Source organism: Amaranthus tricolor, chromosome 7 (genome assembly GCF_026212465.1).
Source record: "Amaranthus tricolor cultivar Red isolate AtriRed21 chromosome 7, ASM2621246v1, whole genome shotgun sequence".
NCBI lineage: Eukaryota > Viridiplantae > Streptophyta > Magnoliopsida > Caryophyllales > Amaranthaceae > Amaranthus > Amaranthus tricolor.
In genome coordinates, this window is record NC_080053.1 from 4,139,418 (window position 1) to 4,160,572 (window position 21,155).

At 35.0% G+C, this 21,155-nt stretch overlaps 1 protein-coding gene across 1 annotated transcript; it reads left to right on the forward strand.

The window, feature by feature from the left end:
• The first annotated feature begins 1,157 nt into the window (after positions 1–1,157).
• Positions 1,158–19,437, forward strand: LOC130818841 (uncharacterized). Its single transcript, XM_057685075.1, has 14 exons — positions 1,158–1,811; positions 1,896–1,988; positions 2,551–2,613; positions 5,375–5,461; positions 5,552–5,704; positions 5,805–5,959; positions 8,416–8,650; positions 8,754–8,864; positions 8,988–10,046; positions 10,148–10,399; positions 13,949–14,134; positions 14,248–15,402; positions 15,709–16,059; positions 18,857–19,437. Exons 1-14 carry the CDS (start codon positions 1,413–1,415, stop codon positions 19,127–19,129), a joined length of 4,572 nt encoding a protein of 1,523 aa, XP_057541058.1. The 5' UTR covers positions 1,158–1,412; the 3' UTR covers positions 19,130–19,437.
• Positions 19,438–21,155: the final 1,718 nt, after the last annotated feature.

The window sequence follows — 21,155 nt, forward strand, 5'->3', positions numbered from 1 at the left end:
TTCTTGCGGAAGTTAAAAGCCATGTACTTCAGCTCCATACGCATGGTAGACAACGTTAATGAAAACTACAAAGTTGACTTCTAACTCCCCGCGAAACTGCCCAAAGTAAACACATACTCAGTAACAGACCTCCTACTATCCACATCATGTAACTTAGAATCAAAATATTTAGTCACTAAGCACTCATTACAACCTCGGTATGCAAGACCCACATTCTTCATTCCTTTCAAATAGCATAAACTCCTCTTCACCGCTTGTTAGTGTTCTCGAATAGGTCAAACGATAAAATTGTTAATCGCTTGATCGTTCTATTTGTTGTTTCCCTAAATAATTTTTCTATTTATATTACAAATTTGGACATAAATAACCTTATTCATCCCTATTTTAATATTTTATTAAAACTTATTGTCTCCTCATATTTTTTATTTATTTAATTTTAACATTTTTACATTTTTTATAATCTCGACATATTTCTCTCCAACTTTATTTCAATATTTTTTTTATAGTTGTGGTGATCATATATTTTTAGGAAAAATTACCCTGAATAATACGAACTTTCACTGATTTTCCTACAATAATACGAACTTTCAATTAACCATGAATAATACGAACTTTAATACATATTTCCCGCTAGCATACCTGACCGGTTCTTTACCTGGAGATCCGGTTATTCCCCATTTCTTCATTATGCTAGCGGGAAATATGTATCAAAGTTCGTATTTTATTCATAGTTAATTGAAAGTTCGTATTATTGTAGGAAAATCAGTGAAAGTTCGTATTATTCAGGGTAATTTTTCTTACTTAGTTTTATCAGCCAAAAATTTTTTTTTAAAGGAATGAGTAAGTTTACCGGTAACAGGTAAAATGGTATGCCAGCGGGAAATATGTATCAAAGTTCGTATTATTCATGGTTAATTAAAAGTTCGTATTATTGTAGGAAAATCAGTGAAAGTTCGTATTATTCAGGGTAATTTTTCCATATTTTTATACTAACTTCATTTTAATATTTTTTATTACTTAATATCCCACTTTTCATATACTAAATTTATTATTTATTAATATAATATATATTTATCATTTAAAAAAATTCTATTTTTCTTGATTTAGGTGAACATGAACAATTTTAAATGGTGGGAGATTAGTATAATCAATCAAGTTTAAACAAAATGCAGGGTTAATCATAGTGATGAGCGGCTAAATATCTGTGCCATCCGAAAAACTCCCATCCCCCATCAAACGCACCATTACTCACCGTCACTGGTTATAGCATCGCTCGGCTGCTACACTTCTACTCGTTCCTTCACCATGCCCATTGCCATACTTTCTTCTTAGCTTCTTGCTTAAGTCGCACTTCTCAATATCCCATTCTTCTTCCCACATAAACCCTAGAAAAATCCCTATTTTATTCCACCATGACCAAAGTCTATGGAACTGGAGTTTACGATTTCAAACGCCATAGAGTTGCTGAATACCCTCTTGAAATTTCCCACAATATCAACCCTGAATCAATACCTCTTTCTAATGCTCCCAATTCTATCAGTCTTGCCGAAATCAAAAAAGACCCACTTACTAAAATTGCTGCTGATAATTGGCTCAATTCTAACCCTACAAACACTTTTAATGCTGAATTGGTGAAGGATATTTATAATAAAGAGTTGCTTGTTAAAACTGGTAGAAAACCTGTTCCTTTGCAAAGGGTTATGATTTTGGAGATTAGTCAGTATTTGGAGAAGTATCTGTGGCCACATTTTGATGCTCAAACTGCTACTTTTGAGCATGTTATGTCTATGATTTTGATGATTAATGAGAAGGTTGGTTGGTTTTGTTTAAATTGCTTTTTTGTTTTTGTTATCAGCGGGATTTTACTGAATTAATTTTTTTTTGAATATTTGCAGTTTAGAGAGAACGTGGCTGCTTGGGTTTGCTTCCATGATAGGAAAGATGTATTCAAATCATTCTTGGAGAGTGTTCTTCGGCTTAAAGATCAGGTTTTTTTTTTTTTTTTTTTTTTTTTTTTTTTTTTTTTTGTACAGTAAGATGTCTTAACAGTATTGATTTTAGCACTATTCGAGCTCATGTACTGTTTGTTTAAGCAATTGCTTGCATTTGGTATATGTATACTTGTCTTAATAGAAGTATATTTGTGTGGTCATTATGCTAATGTTGATACCCTCAAGGACGATAAGTTGTCGAAAAATTGTATGCTGTCCTTACTGTGATGGTGTGATCAAATGTTATATAACATTCACTCTTGGATTGTAAAAATAGCATCTAAGAGAAAGTCATACTTTAATGGTCATTTCTCACATTGCAATAAGGAATGATTTCGAAGTTGCATTCTATCATTTCAGTTGGAGTTTAGGCAATGACGTATTCTTTATTTCTTGTTTTCATTGATGCACTTTCGAGGTTGAGGCTGTACCTGTGAACAGCCCAGTCCTTCCTACTTTGATGGTGAATTTTGATTTGGAGGGGTATTTTCACAGGGTCATGTCGTTATTTAGCTTACCATTCTAACTTATGTTGTACTCTTTGTATTATTTGGTGCAGGCAGATCGTTTCAGTATTGCAGAGAAGACCAACTATTTAGTCTTCATGATTAATGTCTTTCAGGTATGCTAATGTTTAACTCTGCTTGTTTCTGAGGGTTCATTTTGGTGTTCCCCTATGTCCAGTGTAATTACATGAATAGTTAATTTCTAGTCCTTGTGATCTTTGACATGGTCACCAGGTTTTTCTCTTTAGTGGTCCTATGACTGCACATAAAAAGTTACATATCTAGCAATGTTTGATTCACATCAAGTTATAGTTCAACTATCCATGTGAACTTTTACATGCCTCGGATGTTAGGTAAGCAAAATATTTCCTTTTTGTAGGAAGTAGGAATTTGTATGGAGTACAATTTCTTGGGCTTTAATCAACTAACTTTTGGGCTGTTGTATTTTCTGTGCAATTTGGTGTTAGGCAACTTCTTATACTTACTATAAGCTATGCCAATTTTTATTTTAGATGCTAGGATTTTAGTTATTGTTTTATTTTCAGAATGTATAGTGTATGACCCTGATTTTGCGATTGTTGTAAATATTAGAAGAATACAAAAATGTAAATGAGACTAAAATGAAATTATAGAGTTTATTGGTGCAATATGAGGAAACAAAATACACAAGCTTTCTAGAGGCTTGCACTCTCCCAGGATATGAGTTTAAAACTTGCAAAATCTGAATACATTATATCTGATTTCATTCTCTACTGCCCCGTTCTTTATATATACTAATTTCTTTAACCAACTATTTATATTAAAATACCCATAATATCCTTATACCCAATGTATAACACTACTGATTGCCCAAAGTTTCACCTTGTCCTCAAGGTGGACATAAAATGGGTCGTGCTATAACCAATATGGATGTGTAAAAATTTGGGTTGAAAGGCATTTGGCCTAAAAAGATTGGGTGAATATGGGAAAAGAAAAAATTATCATTCAAGAGCAAGGTTAGGCCTAGAAATAAATGGATGGTTTTAGTAAAGTACAAGTCTAATAGATGGAATTTTAGAAATTTTGTAATTAGTAATTGGTGAAAAAGAATGGCTTAAAGTCTGAAACAATTTAAAACTAATAAGCTAACTCTTTTGTGTAGGGCTCCTTCTTTTCTTTTATGAATTTGTTAAATTACTGCTGCTAGATGTAGCTTCATTAGAAAAAAGTGTGTGACATGAAAGGAAATGAATTGAGGTTTCCAATGTTCAGCAAAAAAAAATGCGAGTGTAGAAGGCCAATTCTGACATGAAGTGACAACTCAAAATCAGATTTGAAATTGTGTCATTACTCCTATTTTCAACCATTGTACTGTCGGGTAATGTTGTGAGATGATCAAAAGGTGGGTCCCCTTTCTTTTTAGATTTTCTTATATAAAATTCTAAAGGGCAACATACCACTTCTTCTCCCTTAATCTCAATTATCTCCTGAAATTTTTTCATCACGTAATCCATAACCCATAAGCATACCTCAATCTTTCCCTTCCATGAAAAATTCCGCCACCTTTTGAAGGAACTTAGCCAGGGCTTTGTTAACGCTGCCTTCCTTCCCTTTCCTTGCGGTCTTCCTCGACTTACCCTCTCCGTTCAGAGCATCTCCGATCTTCATTTTCTTTGACGAGAGTTCCAGCTCCATCGGACCCACAACACACAAGGCCATCTCTTTTCATTTTTCACAGCCTGTCTCGAGCTCCTCCCGTGAAAACAAGTTGAAGGCATACATGGTAGCCTTGTCGACGAGTGAGCCACGACGTTTGCTTTCCAGATTAATCTTTTCTTCGGCTACATTTCTAGGTATTTTCCAAAGTGTGTTTTGTTTCTCATGCTTCTTGTTTTTTCCCTTTTCTTGAATTCTTGAGATTCACCTTTCTCAAATTCTTTGGCCAACAACCACGTATGATTCCAATTCTAGATTCTCCATCAAATTTCCTAAGGCCTCCATTATGTAAATCACATGCTACCTCTCTAAAATCATTAATGCCGTCCGTTGTTTCTCTTTTTGCTTCCCTAACAACTTCTCCTCTTTGGTTTTTGATCTTCTTCTTCATCTCCTAGACTTTCATGTTTCATTTGTTTTATCATAAAAAGTATTGCTACTCATCTCATTCAACATCCCTTCGTTCCCTGTATTTTGAATAGTTTTACTATTCTCTTTCTTCTTCTTGAAAGTAATATTCCAAGATTTTGAATCTTGTTGCATTTTCTTAACCTTCTTGTTTTGAAACTTTTCAAGGTCCTCCTTCACGTGCTTGTGCAATTCAATCATCAATTTGTTACACCACTTTAGTAATTTATATTGCTCTTTCTTTGTGCTAATTGCAGTTGTTTTGGTTTCTTGAGTTATCGTCCATGGCATAGCATCCAATACCATTTATAATAGACTGATTTTGCCGTTGTTGTGATTATTAGAAGAATACATAAATGTAAATGAGAATGAAATGAAATTGTAGAGTTTATTGATGCAATAGGAGGAAACAATATGCACAAGTTTTTGAGAGCCTTGCACTCTCCCAGGACATGAGTGTAAAACCCGCAAAATCTGAATACTATATATATGATAATCTGATATCATCTACTCCCACGTCCTTTATTTATACTAATTTCTCTAACTAACTACTCATATTAAAATACCCATAATACCTTTATACCCGATATATCACAAACACCTCCAAAATTATTAGGCTTGGGGTGCAAGCAACTTTTTGCTTTGTCTTAAACATCTAATTGTTGAATTGTAGTTTAGAAAGCATGTGAGTAGTGTAATGCTGATATACTGGCATACTGCAGAAGATAGGAGCTTTGATAATGGAACTCAAATTTGTTGAATTTGTACTTGCAGAGTTTTGAAGATGAAGTAGTCAGCAATACTGTTCTAAGACTTGCGAGTCTGCAATGCTGGCATAGCTTGTCATATGGTCGTTTCCAGGTATAGTATGAAAATGTTATTAGTCCTCTCTATTTCTTTCTTACTATGTCCATTTTATTTTATTTATCAAGTTGGATTACTGTTGGTCAGATGGAGCTATGTCTAAATCCTGATTTGATAAAGAAATGGAAGAAAATGACTAAAGCAGAAGCCAAGAAAGCAAAAAAACGTGGAGAGGACTATGATCCATCTAATTCTCTAGAAGCAACGTTCTTGAGAAATCTCATGGTGGAGTTCTTGGTGGTATATGCCTATGCTTGAATTTGTCAAATTTTGGACTCTTTGAGATCTTTCATCGTTGTCAGCATACATTAAAATCTTACTTTCATTGTTCACAATGCAGATATTGGATTCCGAAGTGTTTTTCTCCGCACAACACGATGATTTAGATGGAAATAATTCAAATGGTTCCCAAGAAGTTGATGATGCTTGTGTCTTGTTTTGTGAGAGGTTTATGGAATTCCTTATTGATTTATTGAGTCAATTGCCAACCAGGAGGTATGATTGTGAACTTATAGAAATTCCCAAAATGTTTTAGATTTGCATTGGTCTCTAGGAATTTCACACCATAGTAAACATGATTAATTTTCTCTAGATTCTTGGGACAAACCTGCGGGGAGGGGTTCCATGTGGAGCGAAAGCAAAGCTCTAATAACTTCTCTTTGTATGTTTTTCCTGGAGTATATATGTTGATCACCTGTCTGTATGTTGAATATGAAAGAAGTATATTTTTATGGGTAAAATTCAGTTATCAAAGGAATTTCTGAACTCGTGAATATATTCCGAGGTGAAACCAATCGTTGACAATTTGGAGCGTCGTGAGTTTCTAGTTATCTGATTATGTAGTCTATCCCACAATTTGCTTGACCTAGGTTTGGCTGAAAGATTGAGAATGTTTGAGAAAAAGAAGTGAAAACTATGTGTCTAGAAAAAGTTAGAGAAAATGCAAGAAAATGATAGAACATATAACCCAAGAATGAATTGGTGGGAATGGGTAGGCCAACACCAGATTGTTGCCTTTGTTGTCAGAAATTGATGATGAGGTTTGTGTAAAAAAAAGATAATTAATATATATGTTGTTTTAAGCAAAATAAAATGATAATTGATCTTTCCACATCAGCTACCTAATTTATCTGATTTTACCTGGAAAACAACTGTTTTCAAGGTTAATTGTTAAGGTAAGATAATATTATCCTTCTCTGTCAAAATGATGTTTTATAGTGGAATATAAGCTAATTCTTTAATAAATATTTGGATAACCTCATCATTCATTAAGGATGAAGAAGAAAAGGATAAAATTGGGAAATATAAGTTAGCCACGAGGAAGCTTTACTTTTATCTGTTGAGCAATCATTCAATCACTCCAAAGTGTCTTGAAAAGTTCATACTTCATAAATGTCTATTTTGGGAGGTGTCTATGTTTTTTAGATTTATCTAACTCCTTTCTTTTTACTTTCAACTTTTTTTTTTGAAATCTTACCTTGATATTTTTTCAGCATTGAATAGTTAAAAAGCCTCTAAAAGCTTCCCCAAAATTGTTTTTTCTAAATTCACAATCACATTTTATATTCATAAAATTTTTTACCCCCCCAATTATTTTAAATTTCAAAAATCGTATTTCCTTGTAAGAATGTTTATAAAATTGTAAGTAGAATATATTTACCCTCAAGATACCCCACCTCAACCACTCCAACCTTGCCCCTAACCCAACTTTGACCCTCCCTACCTTCTGCGAACCACCTCTCTAGCCCTAAACCACCCTTCCCCCCCTTCAACCTAGATCACCCTCCTTCAGCTTACATGAACACTGTCCATCCTTAATTTCCTTCCCCCCATTCTTGATAAAGCTTGCTCCAGGACAACTTTTATCTCAAATGTCCAAAACCCCACACGAAAAGTTTTAATCTAGAGGTTTTCATGAGTTATTTTGCCGCACAAGTCAGGTTTTCTGGTTGGGGCTTGGGGATTTCGGCTGTGGAAAGTGGTGGTTTCCAGCGTCGAGGAGGCTTTTTTATGGTGGGGGGATTGAGAAGGAAGTTCAGGGGTTTAGGCAATTGTTTTGTGAATGAGGGAGGGTGTCTGGATAAGGGGAGCTGGGGGAGGGTGGTCTGTGGGAGGCGCTGTAGGCTGGTGATTGGGGTTAAGTTGGGGAGGGGGTTGGGTGCTTGAGATGGAGGGCTTGCAGTTTCTGTTAGGGTATTTTTAAAAGTTCAACCATCAAACATTTTTTCAAAAAAGATAGCCAATCACAGTGTCACGTCACCCTAGTGAACTACGAAAACAAATTCCTTCAATGCATAAAGCAAAGGGGAGGGGGTTGGGTGCCTGTGATGAACGGGCCCCAGTGGCTGTGAGGGTATTTTTTTTTTTTTTTAATATTTTACTTCTCAATGATCAAAACATTTTTCAATGAAATAAGAGGAATGATGAATCTGTCATGTCACCCTAGTGACCTGCAGCCTGCTAAACACGTTCCTTCAGATCAACAGTTCATGTTTGAAAAATACAGTTAATAGTTGGATGCTTAGGCGACCGGAAACCCTATAGTTAGGATTGTTTTTGCCGGATATCCCATGATTGGGTAATTATTAGCTTCATTACTGTCTTACTGATTGCTTCCCAATTCTTTGCTCAACATAGTTAGTTTTTTACTTATCATTTTTATTAATTTATTTAATGTTTTGTCAAATTGTGTGATTTGATCTCAATGGAGCCAAAGATTCATCGTTCTTTGGTCTAGATTTAAATGGACTATAGTACAGTAGCTTATGGAATCATGGGCACTTAGCTATGTGAAATATGATTATGTTTGTTATCAAGGGTCAATTGGAAACAACCTTTTTTGTTACATCTGACCTTCAAAACTTTTCCTGGGTGGCTTTGAGAGCCTATGTAGGAATTACTTAATGTCATAAAGATATGTTGTATCTTATGTCTGTGTTTGTCTGTGGCAGGTACTTGAGGCCTTTAGTGGCTGATGTTGCGGTTGTTGCTAAATGTCATTTAAGTGCGCTTTATACTCATGCAAGGGGAAAATTGTTTTCACAATTGGTTGACTTGCTACAATTTTACGAAACTTTTGAGATCAACGATCACGAAGGGACACAATTGACTGACGATGAGGTCCTTCAAGCGCATTATGAGCGCTTTCAATCTTTTCAATTGCTTGCTTTTAAGAGAATCCCAAAGGTTTGTGGATGTTGATGGTGTTGATTAAGTTATATATAGTTTTTTTCACTTGTCAAGGTTATTTTTATATAATTAATTTTGTGAATGCATTGCTGTTTGTCAGTTGAGAGAGCTGGCTCTAGCTAACGTTGGTGCAATACACAAGCGTGTTGATCTCTCTAAGAAACTGTCTGTTCTTGCACCTAAAGAGCTCCAGGATTTAGTGTGTTCTAAGGTTTGTTTTTCACTTTAAAATAAATGCTAGTCTGTGGACAGTGGTTTTAGACTTCGTTTTGATGTGCTTCATGTTTCTTTAGTGTGCTAATTGCTTTTCCCTTTTTTTTTTCCTTGAGTTCAGCTCAAACTAATTTCAAAGAACGATCCATGGTCAGCGAGGGTTGATTTTCTTATTGAAATTATGGTTTCCTTTTTCGAGAAACAGAAGTCTCAGAAGGAAGCCATAAATGCTCTCCCACTATATCCTAATGAGCAAATCATGTGGGATAAAAGCCTTGTACCAAGCATTAACTACTCTGGAGAAGGATGTCTGGCTCTCCCAAAACTTAACCTTCAGTTTTTAACCCTTCATGACTATTTATTGAGAAATTTTAATCTTTTTCGTCTCGAGTCAACATATGAAATACGAGAGGATATTCAGGAAGCTGTGCCACATCTTCTTGCCTATATCAATAACGAAGGGGAAACAGCTTTCCGTGGTTGGTCAAGAATGGCTGTACCAATAAGGGAATTCAAGATTACTGAGGTGAAGCAACCTAACATTGGGGAGGTGAAACCTGCAGCAGTAACAGCAGCAATTACTTATAGTATTTCTAGTTATAGAGCACACATCAGATCTGAATGGGATGGACTTAAAGAGCATGATGTTCTGTTTTTGCTTTCTATACGCCCTTCATTTGAGCCATTGAGTGCAGAGGAAGCTTCTAAGGCAACTGTTCCTCAACGTCTTGGTCTTCAGTGTGTACGCGGATGTGAAGTAATAGAGATTCGAGACGAGGAAGGGGGCTTGATGAATGATTTTACCGGAAGAATTAAACGTGAAGACTGGAAACCTCCCAAAGGTGAACTTAGAACTGTAACAGTTGCTCTAGACGCAGCACAATACCACATGGATGTTACAGATATTGCAGAGAATGGAGCTGAAGATGTGTATGGAACATTTAATGTGCTGATGCGCAGAAAGCCAAAAGAAAATAATTTTAAGGCAATTTTAGAATCCATTCGAGATCTTATGAATGAAACATGTATAGTTCCTGATTGGTTGCACAATATATTTTTGGGTTATGGAAACCCCTCAGCTGCCCAATGGACTAACATGCCCGACCTTCTAGAGATTGTAGATTTTAAGGATACTTTCTTGGATGCTGATCATTTGAGAAACAGTTTTTCGAACTATCAGGTATGTGAATCGTAATTTTTGTAAAGCTTGTAATGCAGTTTTGCTAATGTCAATGTCACATTTCTTTATGGTTCTTTCTCGTGCTGACCTTTTGGTTTCAGATATCTTTCACTGATCCAGACGGTTCAGAAAATCTGTGTCCAGAGCCTCCATTTCGAATTAGGCTTCCAAAAACGCTGAAAAGCAATGCTGAAGCTCTTCCTGGAAATAAATCATCTATATCTGCTTCTGTTGATGGTGACACTACAGCAATTCAAGAAAGACTTGTTGTTGAGTCTTATATTCCTCCTGATCCGGGTCCTTACCCACAGGACAAGCCGAAACAAAATACAGTCAGGTTTACCCCTACTCAGGTACTTTCCTTTACTACCTTAAAGAAACAATGCCTGATCTCCTGAAAATACATTTTGGAGAAAATATTGTAGAAACATTGATGTTGCTATAATTTTTTGAGATGCATAGCCACTTTCCTTTTGCACTTTTGGTCATGGGTAAAATTAAATTTAGGGTACTTTTAGATACCAAACTTTGTAACATAATTTGTTTTGTTTTGCCAATGCATTACTAAATAGCTTAGTTTTTTTAATCATAACTGTCCACTATGTTTATATTTTTTTTAAAGAAATAAAACAAATACCTAAAAGGAACCATCTACATCAACTGTCCGAGTTCTCAACTATTGGTTCTCTTCTCAAAATAACCGCTACAACATGATTGACTCTGAATAATTCTTACTAAAGACCCATCCTTCTCAAAAATAGACTTAGTATTTTGTTTATCTATTCAATGGGTGAAGTTGATTGTGTCAATAAACTCGATATTTCATTGTGTATAACTCACCCTCTTGTCTAGCTCTTTCCTTCCACTTCTTCGTAGCAATCCTAAATCCCTTTCTAAGCAATACCACCTCTTCTGAGCTCTCAGTGCTTTGGAGGGAGCATTCATCCGACAATGGGAGGTCAAACACTAGCCCAAGTTCCAAGTTTTGTAAGGGTGTAGTTAGTGGGGTGCCCCACCTATAACAATCCCTAGTATACTTTTTGAAAGAAAGCTCACTTTTCTTCCTCTATATCGATACATCTATATTGTTAGGTTGTGATCTTATAATTGATTGTAAGACAGAGAAATAGAGTTGGGCTTTTGTTGTTATGCTAAAAAAATTGTTTCTGGGGGTGGGGGGGTATACTAGTATCATACTATTATTGACATTATTGGTTTTGATGGTTGAAGTCCCTGATCACAACTCACAACACAAAAGTATACTACCATGAATTTACTTCTTATTTGATTAATTTAATTTGTGTATTTGATTTATTCATTTTTATTCTCTGGCTTAATAAACATTTTACTGATATGAAAGAAGAAATGGGGAGTCAATGGGTAGTGGTAACTATTGATAATGATGGGGGCTTTTAAAGTTCTGATTGTGCCATAGAGGGATTGTGACTTGTGAGCAGCAATGAACACTTCTTGTGCTATGGTGGTGTTAACGAAGGATGCAGAGAAAGGGGGCTAAAGCGTGTTAGCTTAGAAAAGCATGGTGGTGGTGGTGGTGTTAAATGAGAGAAAGAGAAGCTTTATATTGGAATTACCTTGGACTATTTTAAGAACGGTTAGGAACAACCACCAATAGTTGGAATTATTGACATTTCATTTGATCCATCCAACTCTTATTTTATTCATCCCCCCTTTGGTTCTTCCCACTTGAAAATTCAGAAATACAAAATAACTGGTTGCAAATTTTGAGTACTTTGAATAATTCTCAACGTCGAATGGAAGGTAAAATGATGACGAAAAATGATGGAAAGACTTGTGCTTGACCAAGTACATGTGCTTAAAGGAACCGAGCAAGACATGAAAGTTTATAACCACAAAATTGCTCTAGTGCTAGCCAAATGACTCATGACTTGAGTCCGTCGAGTGAGGGTGCTTGATCGTGTGAGCTAGCTTGACTCGGTCGTTTTTGGTTTTGAGAAATCTTGGATATGGGCTCGATTGAGCCTTTTTATTCAACGTAATCAAGTGGGCCTACGGACATGTATTTTTGTGTAAATTATGTTTTTGTGATGAACAACTTGAAACTGTATAAACAAGGCATTATTTGGACATGAGACATTTCGAAACACAGTAAGAGATGTGAAAACAAGCATATCATGGATGCACAACCTCTATATTCAACAAACAAATAGAAACTTTTACATAAGAAAAATGGAATAGCATTTTCTAATTTTCTCTCACACAAGTGGTTCACAAGGAACTTTTGCAATCCCTTGTCTAATTATATTATTTTATTTGTCTTGTGCATGAATCATATGTTCTTCTACAAGATTTCTAGTGCTAGGAAATTTTGTGTGCTTAGTTGCATCTCAAAGTAAATTTTCATTTTACGAACCCATAGCACTTTACGAACGAAATATTGTTTTAAGAAAGTTCCAAGTAATGCCTCTATCTAGTATAAAAAATATAACATACGATGCCAACCCAATTTTTCAATATTGTTCTTTATTTCATATTGTGCATGATTCATGTACAGGGATTGATTATCACTCACAAGGATTAAAGCAAGAATAAATATAGATGAATGATGTTAGTTTGTGATCAAATTCATGACCGAAGTTTGTGATTGTAAAGATTATAAGAAGTTTCATAACATTCATTTGGTGTTGGTGCTATATAATATTCTCATTCAAGTTTGTGTACAAAGCCCAAACATTACATATTTGTCACATTAGTTGCACTGAAAAATAGAAAACTAAACAGTGATAATTTCAATTTCTACCACATAAACTCCAGCTCATGAATAGGAGCATAACTTTTGGGAATGTATTCCGTGGTCCTAATATTTAGTGATTTGTGTATCTTCATTTTCTCAGTCTCATCGTATCATCCAGTATTCTAAAAGACTTGTTTCCATAAATATGTGATCCACTTGGCAAGAAAAACAAGGTTGTCTGAAGCCTAAAAACCATAAACTTCATGTTTGGAAACAAACCTGGGCTTTTTGTGCTTTCGATTTTGATGATGCTTACCGTTTGCAAATGAACTTGAACCTGCTCAAGCTACCTTTAACATCAGTTTAATATTACTTCAAAAAATGAGAAGCAATTAAAAGTTCTTATTGCACGAGAAAGTAAATTTCATCTAGCCCGTATATTTTCAACAAGAAATCAGACCAGAAACACAGCATAGTTTTTTTCAACAAGCGACGCTTATAACAGAAAAACATTGCATATCCCTTCCCCCGGAAGAATACTATAAAAGAAGCAGATCAAGTGGAACTTGTGTCACAAATTATTGGTAGTACTAGTAATTTACATATGGCATAATTGATAACAAAATCTACGAAATGGTGATCTCATTAAGAAATTTTTTAAAAGTGAGCAAGAATTTCTAACGATCATTGGGTACAAAGGCTAATAAGAGGTAAGGGAGGAGGTGATGTTGTAAATGGAAGTTGCAGTTTAGTTTTAAGGTAGGGCTTAGGGATTCTTGTGGTTGAGTGAGTCATGTGATTTGATGAAAGAGCCTTCAAGTATCACTTCTACTTTATTTGCTGATACTACATGCTGTAATAATCAATGTTTTTGTTTGTTTAGGTTGTAATTTATTTGTCAAAATATTGGAAGCCTGATTAAAGGACAATGGGAGCTGGGAAGATTAAGAAGAGAGGAGAGATGATATTAGAGCCAAAATATGTTGGTCTATGGTTATATTAACAGACGTTGAACTCCAATTATCTTTAACTGAAAGTTCACGTCTTATATGCTGCATTGCTGCATTAACTTTATGTGCACTGAACTGTTATAAGTATATGTAAATAAGGTGCTAAGCGCTTCAGTCTACTAATTTTAAGGACACTATAATTGATTTCTGAATGTATATTTTGTTTTCCTGTTTATCAGGTTGGGGCAATTATCTCTGGTGTGCAGCCAGGCTTGACAATGGTGGTAGGTCCACCTGGTACTGGAAAAACTGATACTGCTGTGCAAATTTTAAATGTTCTTTATCACAACTGTCCTTCTCAGAGAACATTAATTATAACACACTCCAATCAGGCTCTCAACGATCTATTTGAAAAGATAATGGAGGTAGCTCCCGACTTCCTGTTGCTTGTTTACTGACATTCTGATTAATCTTTGAGTAATGTTTCTCTTATGTCTGTTTCATCTGTTCTTAAATTGTTCTCTTCTCTTTTGGTTAGAGAGATGTGCCTGTTCGCTATCTTCTTCGATTAGGACAAGGTGAGCAAGAGTTAGCAACTGATCTAGACTTCAGTCGTCAAGGTCGTGTCAATGCAATGCTTGTGCGACGTTTGGAACTGCTTGGTGAGGTGGAGCGGCTAGCACGTTCACTTCAGCTTCCTGAGGATGTGGGCTATACCTGTGAAACAGCTGGTTACTTTTGGTTGCTTCATGTCTACTCACGGTGGGAGCAATTTCTTGCTGCTTGTGCTGATAATAAAGAGAAACCAACTTTTGTTCAAGATCGATTCCCATTCAAAGAGTTCTTTTCTAATGCTCCTCAGCCCATCTTTAGTGGAGAGTCCTTTGATAAGGATATGCGGGCTGCCAAAGGTTGCTTTCGCCATCTCAAAACTATGTTTCAGGAGCTTGAAGAGTGTAGGGCATTTGAATTGCTGAAATCAACTGTGGATAGAGCAAACTACCTAATGACTAAACAGGCAAAAATTGTTGCTATGACTTGCACACATGCGGCTCTCAAGAGGAAGGATTTTCTTCAGTTAGGATTTAAGTATGATAACCTGTTAATGGAAGAAAGTGCACAAATCCTGGAAATTGAGACTTTTATTCCAATGTTATTGCAGCGACAGGAAGATGGTTATGCACGTCTTAAGCGGTGTATATTAATTGGTGATCATCACCAGCTGCCTCCTGTTGTAAAGAACATGGCCTTTCAGAAGTATAGCCACATGGATCAAAGTCTCTTTACTAGGTTTGTTCGTCTGGGCATACCATATATTGAGCTTAATGCTCAGGGACGAGCACGCCCAAGCATAGCCAAACTTTATAATTGGAGGTATAGAGAGTTGGGAGACCTTCCTTATGTGAAGCAAGAACCAATTTTTCTTAGAGCAAATTCAGGATTTTCTTATGACTATCAGTTAGTGGATGTGCCAGACTATAATGGTAAAGGTGAATCTGCTCCTTCGCCTTGGTTCTATCAGAATGAGGGTGAGGCTGAATACATAGTTGGTGTTTATATATACATGCGGTTACTTGGTTATCCTGCAAATAAAATTTCCATTTTAACTACTTATAACGGCCAGAAATTTCTCATTCGTGATGTTATCAGTCGAAGGTGTGTTCCATACGGTTTTATTGGCCCCCCAAACAAGGTAAGATATATCTGCTTTCCTATATTGGAGTTGGTTTAAGTGGGGGAAGTGTTATATTATCATTCTTTTAGATCACCAGCAGCTGTTATGGAGTTCTTGCTTTTCTATTGGGATTTTCTTATCTGATTTGGCTTGAATAGATCCTGATAGTAGTCGTCGGTGTAGCATATCATTAGTAATTATGTACGCTAGATTATCACTATAGCTTTGGGCAGTAACTATTGACTGATTTTCTTGTCATTGTTTATTCTTAATAGTAATCTAACTCATGCACTACTTACTCTTTGGTTATCTTTGATTTTTTAGGTCACAACAGTTGATAAGTTTCAAGGTCAGCAGAATGACTTTATCTTATTGTCTCTGGTACGCACTCGCTTTGTGGGTCATTTACGTGATGTGAGAAGATTGGTTGTTGCAATGTCTCGTGCACGACTTGGCCTCTATGTTTTCTGTCGTCGTTCATTGTTTGAGCAGTGCTATGAACTACAGCCGACTTTCCAACGCCTGCTTCAGAGACCTGACCACCTTGCATTAAACTTGATGGAGAATACACCTTTTACAGAGCGAGGTATTGAGGATACAGGGCCAGTCTATCTTGTGAGTGGCGTGGACGAGATGTCTAATATTGTGAACTCCAAAATGCATCAGATTGACCAGGTATGCTTATTTTCAAGAGTTCATATGATAGGTTATGCGATAAGCAAACATAGGCTGGGGGACAAATTTGAATTCTTGAGCTATAGATAGCAGTATGGCATAGTGGCATTGGTTTATGCAAAAATTTCTATACCTTTTGGTAATTGGCTTTTAAAACTCCCATCTTTGAGTTTTTATTTAAAAATCCCACCTTTAAAGCATATTTGCTTTCAAAGGACCAAATAATTTTTATAATTATTAATTTTTCTACAAATTATTCATTCAAAAAGTAATTAAAAATCAGAATGAAATAACTATACTAAAAATTATTTGAAAGTTGAAAATATTTATATAATAAAAAAAGAATCCTAACTGAATTTGCAAATTAGCTAAAACCAAGCTTTATTTGTATTTATTTTATGTTTCACGCAACAAGCATGTGAGGCTTGCAAAGGAAAAAAAGTAGTGTTATATTAAGCAGCTTCATCCCAAAAAAGAAATAATTATTCCTTGTATGGTACTTCCATTGCCAAAAAGATATCTAGTCTTCAAACTCCGATCCTTGTGCTTAATTACTATCTCAAATATCTAAAACCACTAGATGAATTAATTATTACTCGTAAGCATCAGAACAATCAACATTGAAGCCATTTCTTTAGCCAGCTTATAAGAGCACTTACATATGATAATATTTTATCTTAAAAATGAAAATTATAAAATTACATGAAATATTCTTATTCTGAATAAATTTTGGGAACAGATGAGAAAGTAAAGTTTCATTTGTAGAGGGTAACATAATTAACAAATGATTACTAGAGTAGTGGGGGTTGTTTGTTTTTAAGCAATCAAAAATCTCACTCAAACAAATCTATTTAATCTTTGTTCAATTTCACAGCAGTTAGGGAAAATCAAACATACTATAAGGTGTACGTTATTTAATTAAGAAAAAGAAAAAGAAATGATGAGGAGGTAAGTGTAGCTAAAGAGCAATGGATTAAGGCTGCAAATCTACTAGCTAATGCTGCACACTGATATGCCAAATCTCTTGTATAATCCTTTTATTCCATTTAGGAAGGGAAGGATATTTTAAGGGCTTTTGATATTTGTTTTTATCAAATTTTTTCTGCGTAATTTTTTTTTCCTTTTTTTCTTTAAACAATAAGCTGCTATTGCAAACGCTCAAGTCCTTTAAAAGCGAATATGTATAAAAAGTGGGATTTTTAAAAACAAAGGTGAAATTTTGAGAAGCTTAATACTTGAAAATAAAATTTTATTTTCAATTTTCCTACAATTTTTTTTAACCATCTTTTCTGTAGAACCTTTTGACTAGGGTTGCTCATGGGGGTAAGACCCTATTGGACCCAACTCAAACTCGACCCTAATTTTAGGGTTGAGTCTTGTTTTTAAGACCCTATGAATCTTGTCTGGTTAAAAAAAATGGGATTGGGTTTGAATCGAACATTTTCTAACGCACCTTGCCTAGACCCAGACCTGGCCTTTGACATAACCCATAATCAAATTTAGACTTTTAAAAATTCATGTGGAGTCATTCCAAATACAGATTCAACCTATAGACTCATTTTAGACCCAAGTAGACCTTAAAAATGTTAAAATGATGTAGTGAGAACTGAGAACAATTATATTACGACCCGTTAAGGATGTTTTGATGTTTTCAGATCCATTAGATCTTGGTGGGTCTAGTTCCACACAAAATAATATGGGTCTGGATGACTTGACCAAGACGACCTATGACCCTACATATATCATTCCAAGTTCTAACTAGAAAGTTGAAATTTTTTTTTAGTATCCCAATTGAAGTTAGAGGATCTTTATTTCAACTCGTCTTCATGTTATACTGTTAGGGATTTGTTAGTTGGTTCCAATTTAAAAGGTGAATTGATATTTTATTACTCCCTCGCTTCAAGCACCAAGTTTCCATTTGCTTGTCACTCTATCTGATCATTAATTCAACTTGTAATATCTCTTAACGAAACTTGTAGTAGTACTTAAAAAGAAAATGGAAACTTACACTATGTTTGGATAGAAAATTAAGAGAAAAAAGAAGGAAGGGAAATGGAAGGGAAGGAAAAGAAGGGAAAGGAAGTGAAGGGGTAAAGAGGGAGAGTGCTTCTTGTTTGTTTAGAAGGAAGGTTAAGGGAAAAGGAAAGAAAACAATTATTTTCCCTCTAAATTTTTCCTCAGAAAAGATTGTATTTTTAACAAAACTTTTCCATATTTTCCCTCCAAACCCTTCCCCTCCAAATCTCTTCCCTTCCTTTTTGTTATCCAAACAAGAGATTTTCCATCCATGCAAATCTCACTTCTTCCTTTCCCTCCATTTCTCTTTATCCAAACATAGTGTTAGTGCCGGAAGGAAGGGATTGTTAATTTAGGCTAACTACTCTAGCTCGCTTGGCGCTCTTTAAAGGGATCTCTTAGTTGTTGAGTGTTGCATAAAGTGGTAGAAAAATGTTGTAGGGATAATTTTCAAGACAAATAAAAATTTTCCATAACTATTTGGCACTCATTTATTGGGCTTTTCATGCAATGACTGGTTAGTGCTACAAGATGCAGTTACTAAAATTATTATAAGGAAATACTAAAAAGGCATCAAATGGGATATGGAACTTAAGAAAGTATATTTTGATTGATCATGGGTAAAAAGGTTGAATGTGGGAAAGTAGATCAAATGGGCACATCATGAGTGATTGTATTTCGTGTCTTACATTCAAACAATTGCAGTGTCCAAGTTGCATATAAAGCATACCGAGTAAAATTTACAATGGCTAATGTTGTGTTGGATGATGTGGTTATACAGGCAAGGATGATGAGCATTCATTACAACATGATGTATGTCGGACAAGGAGATGCTTCTGTGGTTCAATCATTCCAGAATGGGCAGCAGAATTTGACCTCAGTGAATGACATGGACAGTGAAAGTTCCGTGTTGGAAAATGGTGTAAACGGGGACATACCGCCTGGTAGTGAAGTTACTAATATGGAGGAAGAGAAATCAGGTCAAAACGGAGCTGTGGCAGTAGAAGATTTAGCAGACGGTGACGTTCCTGCTGCATCCAATATGGAGGAGTAAGCTGATTGGACTCAAACTAAAGGAATCTTACTGTTGAAAGCATTCTGATGGTGACTCTGAGAGCCTTGCCCTTGGCCCTTGCTAAGGACATACTGTACACTGCTTGCTTCAGTTTTTTTCATCCCGTGTTGATTCAGGAAAGTTTTAAACAGAGGATTTTTTTGGCGATAATCTACATAAATACATGGTTAATAGGATAATGATCATAATTAAGTAATTCTTTAGTCACATATTTGTATTGTCATTTGTAAATTTATCCTTTTTTAATTAGTCACTAATTAGTAATAGAGAATTTTTAAAATAGAAAAGTCGAAAAAAGGGAAAAATCACCTAGAATAATCCAATTTTTTCTGAATAATATTAATTTTTAATTAATCATGAATAATTTTAATTTTAGGGTCACTCACCTAAGAATATTGTTGCCCAAATATTGATTTGATTTTTTAGATTTATTTCCAAAGATGAATTAAGATAAAAATTTAAATTCTTCAAAATGAAAAGTTAAAATTAAAAAATAAACTTACTTGATTCCTATTTTTAATTTTTAAAATTCTTTAAGATTTTTATAATTTAATTTTGTATTTTTTATTTGCAAAATGATTTGTTTTATAGGTAAGATGTTATCTTGGTGTATTCTTAACAAGCATGCCTTATAGTTAGAATTATTCATAATTAATCAAAAGTTAGGATAATTGCATGAAAAAACGTATCGATTATTTTAGGACAATTTTTTTTAAAAAAAGACTGAAGATAATTTTTAAGGTTGTCACAAAGGAGTTAGCATTTTTTTCTTTGACGCTAAACTTTTACTTTTTAAGCTCTTGATACCTTTTTTTTAGAAGGCAAGATTTTTATGAAATAGCTGATTAGTGTTCACTTTAATATTGTAAATGTAAATTTAAGATTATAAGTGTAACAATTCGACTTATCGTTGACTGAGTAATCTCAATTTCAAAACTTGAGCAAAGGGGTCATCAGTTCTAAAACATAGCTAAATCAACTAATTCTCAATCCAAACATCTAACGAAAATACAAAGTAATCATAAAAGTCACTATAATAATCCAACATAACCAATACAATCTAGTCTAATATACATTTACCAAAGCCTAATACAAAACTACAAATTCTCACGTACTCAGCTCAATATAACCTTCATGGAACTCTAATCATCACCGCTAACCCATCGTTCCCGATCGATTCCGATCTGTAAACAATCTAAAAGATGGAAACAACAGGGGGTCAGGCTAAACTGAATGAGAAGTAACAATCCAAAAACAACAAAACACAATAATTCAAATCATAGGTTTAAAAGCAACATCAGTTTCCTAGATTTATGTGCGCACAGAGAGTCTAGTTGAGAGGAACATCCATAGCTGTAAGGCTATGTCACTCTCGGGTAAGGCTAGTCAATATTTGAATGGCAATTCATCTCAAAACAGGGGAGTAGAGAGACAATGCTCCTCTACTCTGTCAATGACCAGCTCGTAAGCCCGATCCGTTGACCATATAATCATAACAACATAATCAATCAATCACATTTTTGTTTCAATAAAACTAACTTTCCAAAAACATAATTTTGATAAAACATTTCAAACAATAGTTCAGCCAAAACCTTTTAAGGGATTGCTACTACTCACCAAAAGGCGCTTCAAGGAGCTAAGTCTGGTTCTCCGTGATCGCTAGAAAGGTTCCACGATGATATCGCCTCCTGAAGCATAACAAATCACAACATCACGAAAGAGCGTTCGATACTACAATCTAGATCTATATAACTTATTGCACCTCCTCCTACGACTGCGACCTAATCAAGGATTATATTCTAACATTTCTAATCATTAAAGGACTGTGCACTTCTAACTCAAACACTCCATATCATCAAAATATAATAACTGCAATCTAGACTTGTTTAACTTCTTTTAAAGATTAACCGCGTCTCTAATTGAGCTCTTTTTATTTTCCAAATAAATACTATATGTACAATGTAACACCCTCAGAATAGGTTGGACTTTTGAAAACACCTTTAAT